Source organism: Balaenoptera ricei, chromosome 10 (assembly GCF_028023285.1).
Source record: "Balaenoptera ricei isolate mBalRic1 chromosome 10, mBalRic1.hap2, whole genome shotgun sequence".
Lineage (NCBI taxonomy): Eukaryota > Metazoa > Chordata > Mammalia > Artiodactyla > Balaenopteridae > Balaenoptera > Balaenoptera ricei.
Window position 1 is genome coordinate 7,680,252 of NC_082648.1, and position 12,213 is coordinate 7,692,464.

The window sequence follows — 12,213 nt, forward strand, 5'->3', positions numbered from 1 at the left end:
TATGGATTTGATCTAGATCTAAAAGTCCAAGATGATTATTTCTGTTGTTCATGTCTTTGTTAACTCTGCTTATTTTTCTGCTCAATCTATCAGTTTTGGAAAAGGGCTTGTTAAAATTTCTAATTACAATTATTGATTTGTCCTTTATCCATTTATCTATGCAATTCTGTCAGTTGTTTCTTGATATATTTTCCAACTATATAATTAGGTATGTATATGTTATGAACATATCTTTTTCAGTTTTCCTTTTATTAGTATACACTGTGCTTCTTTTACACTAATTATATATGTGTGTGTGTGTGTGTGTGTGTATATATATATATATATATATTTCTCTGCTTTAGATTTCTACGTACACATGCACTTTTTTTTTTTTTTTGCCTGAGATTCTATTTGGTCAGATATTAAGCCTGCTATCCCAGCTTTCTTTTGGTTTATATTAGTCATTTACTTTAAATCTTTATGGTAACTAAATGATCAACGAGAACAGTGGTTCCAAAGATTTTTTTCCAGGACCCCTCTCTACTCTTAAATGACCTCAAAGAGCTTGTGGTGATGTGGGTTACATTTACCGACATTTAACTTATTAGAAATTAAAACTGAGAAAAATACTAAAGTATTTATTGTCATTTAAAAACAACAAAGATAAACTCACTACATTTTTTTTTTTTAAACATCTTTATTGAAGTATAATTGCCTTACAATAGTGTGTTAGCTTCTGCTTTATAACAAAGTGAATCAGTTATACATATACAATATGTTCCCATTTCTCTTCCCTCTTGCATCTCCCTCCCTCCCACCCTCCCCATCCCACCCCTCTAGGTGGTCACAAAGCACCGAGCTGATCTCCCTGTGCTATGCGGCTGCTTCCCACTAGCTATCTATTTTACATTTGGTAGTGTATATATGTCCATGACACTCTCTTACCCTGTCACATCTCACCCCACCCCCTCCCCATATCCTCAAGTCCATTCTCTAGTAGGTCTGTGTCTTTATTCCCGTCTTGCCACTAGGTTCTTCATGGCCTTTTTTTTTTTTTTTTTTTTCCTTAGATTCCGTATATATGTGTTAGCATACTGTATTTGTTTTTCTCTTTCTGACTTACTTCACTCTGTATGACAGACTCTAACTCCATCCAAACTCACTACATTTTAATATAATATTTTATGAAAAATGTATTTCCCAAAAAAAAAAAAATGAGAATAGCAGATTGTTTTATGTTTTTGCTTTAATATTTAGCTTAATCAAAGAGAGTAAAATTCTCCCATCTGCTTCTGCATTCAATCTGTTGCAATATCACACATCAGGTAGCTCCCTTACACTAGTACAATGAAAGAGAATGAGAGTGAAAAAGGCAAATAACGTCTTAGTATTATTCCAAAAAGAGTTCTGATCTCACAGGCTGCCAGATACAGTCTTAAGGATCCCTGAGAGTTCCTGGACCATGCTTTTAGAAGCACTGTACCTAAAGAAATCTCTTTGGAAATATCTTCCAATTAGGTGTTTCTAACTTCTTATTTAAATTTACAACATAGGGACTTCCCTGGCGGTCCAGTGGTTAGGACTCAACTCCTCCACTGCAGGGGTCACAGGTTTGATCCCTGGTTGGGAAACTAAGATCCTGCAAGCCACGCTGTGCAGCAAAAATAAAATAAAAGTAAATAAATACATAAATTTACAACATAAATCTTATTTTCTTTTTATATTAGATTAATTTATGCAATTGTTTTGAACTCTCCATTTATTCACTTATTCAACAAATATTTATTGAGCCACCAATATATGCCAGATACTATTCGACATGATAGAGATGCAGCAGTAAAAACAGTAGACATGACCCCTGCCCTCATGGATTTGATATTCTAATGGAGAGACAAGCAATATACAAATTTTAAAAGTACATATATATGTGCACACACACACACATATTCAGGAATAATTTTAGTAGTAATCAGTACTACGCAGGAGTGTGGTGGGGCTAGGCCAGGATGTGATTGTTTTAAAGTAACGTGGTCAGGGGACTTCCCTGGCCGTCCAGTGGTTAAGACTCCGCCTTCCAATGCAGGGGGTGCGGGTTCCATCCCTGGTCGGGGAAGCTAAGATCCCACATGCCGCGGCCAAAAAACCAAAACAGAAAAAAACCCAGAAGCAATATTGTAACAAATTCAATAAAGACTTTAAAAATGGTCCACGTCAAAAAAATCTTAAAACCATAAATAGATAAAGTAAGGTGGTCAGGAAAGGCCTCTCTGAGGAGACGTCATTTGATCAGAGACCTGAATGAAGAGAGAAAGGCGATCGGGAGCATACAGGTGTTGGAGTGAAGTGGAAGCCTCCGTTCCTTTGGCCACTTCACTTAATTTAGTGGAGGAGCCACGGGTTAGAGTAGACCAAGAACAAACCCATTTTACAGAAGGACCAGGAAGCGGTAAGATGCTAAGAAGAAAAAGCCAGGAAGACAGCAGGAGGCAATATTAGGAGTGGCATAGAGCAGAGGTAGAAGGGCTTCCGAAAATCTGTGTGAAGACAGCAAGAGTCTTTTAACCTCCACCTGACAGAGATGTTATTTTCACTTTTGTTTTAATGTGATGTTTGTCTGTCTTCCCCACAGCTTAGTAAGAAGACTCAGACCTATACCTTCACCATCAGCCAAAGCCTGTTGGTCACCAACCTCAAACCAGCAACCATCAAAGTCTATGACTACTACCTACCAGGTGATGGCCAAGATTTATCTGCATCTCGCAACATACTTCTACCTCATTCTTCATGATATCTTTCTTAATTTTACGGATACTCCTTTCCAAGCCAAGTGCACATAATTACATTATCTGATCTCCTAAAGCATTTTAAATCAATTACATGCCACTTAAAAAAGTCTTCTGCACTAGACATATTTTATACAACGTGGTCCATAGACTGAAAGAACGATGTTTTCTAAAGACTAACTATTCTTAATATTTTTGCTGCAATGACTAATTTACTACAAGTGTGCAAATATTAGTCATTGGAAACTTGCTGTAATTCTGAATGTGCTCATAACCTGTAGAAATCTTTTGAAGAGGGTTAAAGCAGTAACTTTTATGTAGTATTTTCTCTCTGAATGTATTAGGCCTGCAATATAATAATATATGTCATTTAATTTTACAGATGAACAGGCAACAATTCAGTATTCTGATCCCTGTGAATGAGGTAAGCCCAGAAGAAAGAAGGCTGGGCTTTTGGGGTAGGGTGGCAGTATTCAGAAGTTAAGGAGACGTTCTTCTGAGTTAAGGGTATTATCTTTTGGAAGCTTATTTTTGATAAAGTGGACTTTACTTTTTTGTCCTGAACTCTTTTATTAAAAAAAACTGAGGTATAGTTGTTGTACAATATGTCCTAAACTCTTGAAGAGAGAATAATCATCTCCATAGTTCACATCAGAAAAAGTTAATAGTGGCATTTGTATGAGGGGTTCTATGTGATTTTTAAAAACAGTATTTTCTTTTTTTGGCTGAAAATTTTCCTAATTATTACATTATATATCTTTTTATATAAAAATACTAAGACAAAAGTACAGATTACCTGATTCTACTTCCCTGAGATAACACTCTAATAATCCCATTGTGTGTTTTGTGAGATTTTTTTTTACTAGTCAGGAAAAAACTCCTCTATCATTGTGAAGACCTTCTGTGTATCATGATGTCTTCTGTCTTTGTTTTTTCCCTCCAGGATAGAAGATGGAAAGAGACTAAATGAATTCTCCACGACATTACTGGACAGCATTCTTTTGTCTCTTAAAGCAGAACCCGTTCAATCAAACAATTTGGTTTCTCTTGTTAAAAAACAAAATGCAGGACTTCCCTGGGAGTCCAGTGGTTAAGACTCCACGCTTCCACTGCAGGGAGTGTGTGTTCAATCCCTGGTCAAGGAACTAAGATCCCACATGCTACGTGGTACGGCCAAAAAAAAAAAAGCAACCAAATAAAATTGAAAATCGAATGGGTTCTATTAGGTGATTTATGAATTGAGCAGCATTTCTTCTAGCAACCAGAAGGGTGCTCCAAGGGGTTGTACAAAATTGAAGGTGTTTATATAAAGAAGGGTAGGGCAAAGGAGCTCTTAGCAAAAGAAAAGAAAGAATTTTTTTTAGGCCACGACATCTTTTTGGGGGGACTGAGGGGGAGGGAATGGCAAGGGTTTTATGGCATAGATTGCCTCTCCTTCCTCTGGGGGATGGAGAAGGCCCACGTGGCAGATGACCTTGTTGGTGCTGACTGGAAAACTCCAGACTAGTTGATTAAGATTACATTCCTGGGGAAGGTGGAAATGGCAGTTAGGTCAGGTATTAAATCTAGATTTGGTATCAGGGGCTTTAGCACAAGTGACACCATTTTGGGCCTGTGGTTTTTCTCTTTAACACTCTGATTGACTAGTGAGTGGGTAACAGATGGGTAGGCCTGAACCTCAGCTACTTTCTACGACTTCACAGATGCACAGGTGCCGGAATAAAGGGCTGGGGAAGATGGGCTAGGAATCATCACACAAAGGAGGAATTATATGGGAAAGCTCCTTGGGGTAGGGTCATTGGTTTAACTATTCTGTTGAGCCATTTAGGAGACTCTCCAGAGAGGAGATGGTGGTAGAGGGTGTTCCAGGGAAGATAAAAATGTCTTCCTGGAGGTTAAATCTAAGGGAAGATGTAATTTAGGTCTTTGGGAGTAGACTAAAAAGATTTTTTTCTTTTCTTTGAAAAGAAAATCTGTGTGCTCGACTCTGTGCATATTTCTGTGGTTACCAAAGGTTCTGTTTAAAGATATGGTTATTCTTTAACAAAAACTCACGATTTGGCTTCTTCCTTAAACCTTTTGACCCAGACTTCGCAAAGAATCGAGTCAAGTATTCAGAGAGAGGTCCAAAGAGAATCCTAATTAAGGGACTGTGTTCAGCCAGTCTGTCACCGCAGGGCAAGCAGTGATTGATAACAAGAAAAGTGGCTGGCCACAATTCCCTATCATCTCTGCTTTTCTCCGGCCTGATCCCCCCAGCCTTTTCCCACTTGGGATACCTATCATGGTGTAAACTCTTCCTTGGGGCAATGCTTTTGTTTTGGAAACAAGTTTGGAGGCAATGGGATGGGGGTTGGGGAGCGATAAGTGATATTTAAACAGAGAAGATGCTCTAGGTAATTACACCCTTTTACTTTGGATGTCCACGCACTGATCTTGCTCTTCTTAGATCAGAAACTCTGACCAGAAGAGTCAGGGAAAAGTAAGTCCATGATGTAGATATTTCCCTAAACCCAAGGCCACGCTCGCATAAACCATTTGTTCCTTACCTCCTCCACCCTAGACTTTGCCCTGCTCCTCTTAGGAGTTCCCAAAGTGAGAGAAGATGGGGAACATACCCAAAGGAGGTCATCCCTAAGCCTGTCTTACCCTTCGGTATGATGGGAAGAGAACAGAGAACTCTAGAGAAAAGAGAGCAGTCATGAACGCTCCTCCCACACAGTGAAAGCCCCACCCCCCCCTGTACTTTTGGGTCTGTAGCTCCTGCCAAAACTTCCCATTTTTTTTGCAATGGAAGGAGGTGGTGGTCCTCAAGATTTAAGAAGTTATATCTGGTCAAAAAAACATATCAAATGATTACAAAAACTATTCTTGTGTCTTTGGGGTTGAAAGAATATCTTATGATTTAATATTATAAACTACACTGAAAAAGGGAATGTTCATGAGAAAATTTACATTCTTCAACTTACTGAAATATAAACATTTGTGCATATTTGAGAAGCAAGGTGATTTTAAGGTTTAAGTAGTGTTTAGCATTAAAGTGACACTTAGTGTTCTAGTATTTATAGTTAAGTATTCAATACAGGCATTTATTGGATGCCAGGTACTTTGCCAGGCCTGGGAATACAGAGATAAATAAAGTAAGGCTTCTGGGACTTCCCTGGTGGACAGTGGTTGAGAATCTGCCTGCCAATGCAGGGGACATGGGTTCGAGCCCTGGTCCGGGAAGATGCCACGTGCCGCGGAGCAGCTAAACCCATGCGCCACAGCTACTGAAGCCCGCGCGCCTAGAGCCTGTGCTCTACAACAAGAGAAGCCACCGCAATGAGAAGCCCGCGCACTGCAACGAAGAGTAGCTCCCACTCACCGCAACTAGAGAAAGCCCTCGTGCAACAACAAAGACCCAACGCAGCCAAAAACAAATAAATAAAATAAATAAATTTATTTAAAAAAAAAAAAAAGGTTTCTATCCTTAAGGAGCTCACAGACTATTGGAGTGAGAAAAAAACCAAATCAACAGTCATGATATAGTGAGACAAAAATATAATGATAGAAAAAAGTACATAAAGCTATGGGAGTACATAGGAGAGGTACCTTCCCAGACTGAGCTGACGGGGTGGTCAGGAAAGGCTTCTCCAGGTTGGTCCCTGAGCTGGATGAGCAACAACCAGAAAAAGAGGGAGCAAGTTTGGGCAAAGTGATCTACGTGCGAAAGGCAAAGAGGTGGAAGAAGGCTGGTATTTCCCCAGAGTAGTTCAATGTACTCCTGGATGATGTGTGTGTGATTGTGTGTGTGTGTCTGTGTCTGTGTGTGTGTCTGTGCGTAAGTAGAGAGAGGTTAGGTCACGAATTGCTTTTTAGAAAGATTATTCTAGGGACTTCCCTGGTGGTCCCGTGGTTAAGACTCTGCACTCCCAATGCGGGGGGCCCAGGCTCAATCCCTGGTCAGGGAACTAGATTCCACATGCTGCAATTAAACGATCCCGTGTGCTGCAACTAAGACCCAGTGCAGCCAAATAAATAAATAAATAAATAAATAAATAAATAAATAAATAAATAAATAAATAAATAAATAAATAAATAATTGGGGAAAAGAAAAAAAACTATCAAGGAATTCCCCAGCAGTCCAGTGGTTAGGACTCCATGCTTCCACGGCCAGGGGCCCAGGTTCGATCCCTGGTCAGGGAACTAAGATCTCACAAGCTGCATGATGTGGCCAAAAAAGAAAAAAAAAAAACCTATCAAACGTGTGTATTCTATTGATAATACATCATCTTTTTGTGGGAGGTATAGCTTAACTTTAGTTAACAAGTGTCCACAGGAGACATGTTTTCTGTGTGTGTGTGGAGGTAAGTGGATTGGTGGGGGTGTGCATGGAGGGTTAGAAAGGTGGAGAGAAAGAGAAAAAAATTAAAAAGATAGAAAAAGACAACTATAAAATTACAAGGCTTAGATAAGAAGTCATCTAAAACTGAGGTTTTTAAATCTTTTTTCTACTGTACCATGAATGAGATGACATTTTCACATGCCATCCTTGCCCTGACTCATCTCTATAAGGAGACCCAGGATTATCTCTAATTCTGGCTTCCAGCATTAATTTACCCACTTAACAAAATATAAGAGTACAACCTCTATGGACAGCAATTTTGCAATAGTTACTGAAATATAAAACATGCACATATTTTGACCTAACAATTACACGTTAAGGAATTCATTTTACAGTTATGCTTGCATCTATGTGTATTGATACATGTTTAAGAATATTGTGGCTGTAAAATACTACAAATAACAAAAATGTTTATCAATGTATCTATATTATATAACAAAGATGCCAATTCAACATAGCTACACAAGGGAATACTATGCAATTGTTAAAGAAGAATATGGCAGCTCTACGCAGCCTCTTATAGAATAACCTCTAAGGTCTATTCTTAGGCCCCAATCCTTGGAGGTACCTTTGTTGTCTTTCTTTTTTCTCACATCCCACATCACATCCATTACGTCAGTAAATCCTATTGGCCCTAGCTTCAAAATATATCCAGTACCTGACCACTTCTCACCTCTTCCAATGTTATCACTCCACTCTACTGCAGATGCTTCCTGACTGGTCCCCATCCTTGTCTCTCATGCCTGTTCTTATCACAGCAGCCAGAGCGATCCTGTTAAAAAATGTAAATCAGATCATATTACTCCTCTACTCAAATCCTCCCAACATTTCTCAGCCAGAGGAAAAGCTGATGTCAGGTTTTATAATCATTACTTGCTTCCTCCCTCCCTCCTCCAGTCCTCCCTTGGCACTCCCACACTTCTTTACACCTCTGACCTCATCTCCCTCTCCTCCCTTCCCGTCTCACTCTGGTCCAGACACACTGCGCTTGCTCTTCCTGTAGGGGAGGGAAAAGTTTCCTTGATCCTCTTGAGGTTTCTGGCTGGGTCTGAAAGTTAAACTGACAGATTAACAGAAGAAAAGCATACACATTTATTTAATATAATTTTGATGTGACTAGGGAGCCTTCATAAGGAAATGAAGACCTGTAGAAATGGCTAAACCCACATATTTTTATGCTAGGTTTGATGAAGAGTGGACAGTCAAGGAGAAATCTGACAGGTCAAAGGGTATGAGGGAAATGTCGAAAACTGGGAGGAACTCAGCAAGACCTGTTTGTTCGGCCCCTTCTTGGCATCTCTGGCTTCAGAGGTAAGGATGTTCCTTTCCTCCAGGTACAGTATAGGGAGAGCGCTTCTCAAATGAGGGTTTATAACCTGTTTCAAAGGAGAAGGGCAGGGAGAAGTTCACTCTGCCCTTCTTGTTTCTGCTGTTTCCTTCTTGTTTTCTGCTGACCTTCTTGTTTCCGCCTTCAGCTTAAAATATTCAATATGCCAAGATGTCATATTTTGGAGTATCGTGCCCTGAACCGCATGGTTCCTCTAACGCACTGGCACATGATCCCTCTGCCTGGAGCAAATATACACATGGCTGCCTCTCTTCCCTTCATCTCTCTTCTTAAGTACCGTCTTCTCTGTGAGGTCTTCCCTGACAACTGTATTTAAATTCTAGCCCTATACCCAAATTCCCCCAACGCTTTTCCATTTAAAAATTTTCCTCTATTGCATTTGCCATCATTAACATTCCATAGATTTTAGGTTTTATTTGTTTACTGTTCTTCTCCCCCACTAGAATGCAGCCTCCATGAAGGTAAGAATTCTTGCCTGTTTTGTCTACTGATGGACATGCATGAGAGAAAAAAGTGACTGTCTTATAGTAGGTCCTCAAACTATTTTTGTTGAATACTCGATATATGGAGGACTTAGATGTAGGGTATAAACTACAGAAAAGAGTTAAGGATGATTCCAACATGTCTTTGTCTTGACATCTGGGATTGCCATTTTCTAAGCTGAGGAAGTCTGAGGGAAGAACAGGTTTGCTGCAATTGCTGGTGGTCTGCCATCCATGTCTCTAGAATGCAGTCAGGAAGGAAAACTCAGGCAGGGAGCTTGGATGGGGAGATCTGTTCTCCCTGACTTTGCCAACTCTGACAGTTTCTTTACTCGGATTTATAGTTGTCAAAAAAATGATCCGAAAATTAGAAATAGAGGGAAGAGGTTCCTAGGTGTTCTTTCAGTTTAGTGCTGGGCTTGTGCCTTGCATTGATTTCCTATTGACTGAGTTATTTTACAACCCTGAAGAGGCAGAGATTAACTCAAACCTGCAAACAGTTCCTCTCCAGTAGTGGAAAAGATAATCCTTAAGGTTATGGGTCATGGTCGAATATGACATTCACCAATTTTCTACTCAACTCAGCAATCTTCTCTAACATCCCTTTATTAAATTGCCTGTAAACATCCAGCTTCTCGAATGCACTTTTAACTGATTTTAGTACCTCACTGGTTCTTTCATTAATTAACAAGTGATATGAAATCTTTGATACATGTTCATTTTATTTTTGTATGAGAGTTATGATTCTACCTTTTTGAAACTTACACTTGAATGGCGTTTTCACAGAACTGAAAAGCTGCCACTCAAAATGATTCCTGAGCACTTTCTCATTGATTAGCCCAAGCATGTGATACAATAACTTCTCCAGTTGTTAGCAAACAAAGGAGTAAAGAAGTTGGCAGCTGGCTGGACTTTAGGAGGCAGAAAAGGTGTTAAGATTAGCTTCTGTTTTTTGAAATACCGGTTAGCTTCTGTGTTCACTTTCTCTTGCTGCTGTAACAATGTGCCACAAGCTTAGTGGTTGAAAACAACACAGATTTATTATCTTACAGTTCTGTAGATCAGAAGTCTGACATGCATCTCACTGGGTGAAAACCAAGGTGCTATCAGGAGGCTTTTGTGGATGCGCTAGTGAAGAATCCATTTCCTTTTTTGTTGGTTTGTTTCCAGCTTCTAGAGGCTTCCTGCATTGCTCAGCATATGGTCCCCTTTCACCTTCAAAGCCAGCAATGGCAGGATGCGTCCTTGTCCCATCACATCTCTCAACCTGTCTCTTCTGCCTCTCCATTAACACTTTAAAGGGCTCTTATAATTAATTACATTGGGCTCATCCAGATAATCTAGGATAATCTTCCTATGTTAAGGTCAGGTGATTAACAACAGTCAACCAATAAAATAATGTAGGAGGTTGCAAATAAAAGTTTATTTGGGGGACTTCCCTGGTGGCACAGTGGTTAAGAATCCGCCTGCCAATGCAGGGGACATGGGTTTGAGCCCTGGTCCAGGAAGATCCCACATGCCACGGAGCAACTAAGCCCGTGTGCCACAACTACTGAGCCTGTGAGCCACAACTACTGAGCCCACATGCCACAACTACTGAAGTCCACGTGCCTAGAGCCCATGCTCCGCAACAAGAGAAGCCACCACGATGAGAAGTCCGCACGCGGCAACGAAGAGTAGCCCATGCTCGCCTCAACTAGAGAAAGCCCGCACGCAGCAACAAAGACCCAACACAGCCAGCAATAAATAAATTAATTAATTAAAAAAAAATTTTAGTTGGGATCTTAAGAATTGCAATTCAGGAGACACATTATTCTGGTAGTCCCAAAAGGATGTTCCAAGGAAGAGAAAGAGTCAGGGGCTTTTAAAGACAAAAAGTCATGAGATTGTTAAAAGCTGCCTGGCGAGAATCGTGATTGGCTCTGATGCGAGTCAGAAAATCATTGTCCTTTAGGAATCATGAGTTGTTTTAGGCTGAGGGCCCCATAAGTATCTTGAGTTTCTAGCAGGTGTTTTGGATGACTTCATCAGGTCAAAAGGTCAAATTCCATCCAGGCGGAGATGTGCATAAGTCATACTTCCTTAATGACCTCCCAGTTCCATTTTAGAGAGCTCTCTTAGCAATAGCAACCCCATTTTGATTTTCCTTTCACACAGCATTATATCCATCTGCAGCTTTAATTCCCCTTTGTCATACCATAACACAGTCATAGGCTTCATGGACGAGGACATCTTTTGGGGCCATTACCTGCTTATCATAGTTTATAAGCCGACAAGGGAGAAAACAGAGAATTTAGGAAAGTGATATATACATCTCTCTTCTTTATTTTTTGCTTCGACATCTCCCCAGTATCTATGTAGACTGATCACCAGAGTTATTTCCCTTGTTAACAAAGGCAGGTGGGCCTTCCATTAAGGGTATTTACGATGGCAAATGCCAAACATCTTTGTTCAAATGTTTATGTGTGTGCTAAGCATTTTAAATAGATCTTTTGCACTATTCTATTTTTCACACTGAAAGACGTGATATAGTTGAGCTTTGGAGTCAGACAGACCTGAATTTAAATTCTGACTCAATTACTTACAACTCCCATGAACTCTGAGCAAGTTACCTGATCTTCCTAGCTTTAAATTAAGGATAAACTGTAAATTAAGGATTAACAATAGCTACCAGAAAAGGTTATGGAGAGGGCAGGAGAAGTTCCATCTTGGGCCTAGAAACTTATTTCAAAAAATTTATTTAGTATAATTCTGATGTGACATGGGAGACTTCATAAAGAGATGAAGACTCAAAGAAACAGACGGGTATATTTTTAGGCCAGGTTTGATGAAGCGGCGACAGGCATGGAGGGATAACACAGGTTAAAGAGTACGAGGTAATTGCAGTGACAGCGAAGTTTAGCAAGGCCTGTTTGTTAGGATTCTTCTTTGTGTCCTTTTGTCTTCAGAGATAAGGATTCTCCTTCCCTCCCAGGGCACCTCTCACATGAGGGTTTTATTACTTGTTTCAAGGAAGAAGAGAGAGGAAAGAAGGAGATCAGACTGACTTTCCTGCTTCTGCCATTTTCTCAAATTCCTTCAGCTTAAGATACTCAATACGCCAAGATGCTATATTTTGGGGTAGTGTGTCCTGAACACCACTATGGGTATTAGTGATGAGAAGTGAGAGGTATTCTTTTTTTTTTTTTTTGCTTAACAGCAAACGTTTATTTCTCAAGGTTCTGAAGGCTG

The 12,213-nt window shown here is 39.9% G+C and overlaps 1 protein-coding gene across 1 annotated transcript in view; it reads left to right on the plus strand.

Annotated features, from left to right (window-relative positions):
• The window catches only part of A2ML1 (alpha-2-macroglobulin like 1), a 43,023-nt gene extending 39,047 nt beyond the window's left edge, over window positions 1–3,976 (plus strand). The window contains exons 34-36 of the mRNA XM_059935273.1: window positions 2,612–2,714; window positions 3,148–3,189; window positions 3,709–3,976. Of these exons, the coding sequence (XP_059791256.1) occupies window positions 2,612–2,714; window positions 3,148–3,188 (144 nt within the window). The 3' untranslated portion in view covers window position 3,189; window positions 3,709–3,976. The remainder of the gene's footprint in view (window positions 1–2,611; window positions 2,715–3,147; window positions 3,190–3,708) is intronic.
• Window positions 3,977–12,213: the final 8,237 nt, after the last annotated feature.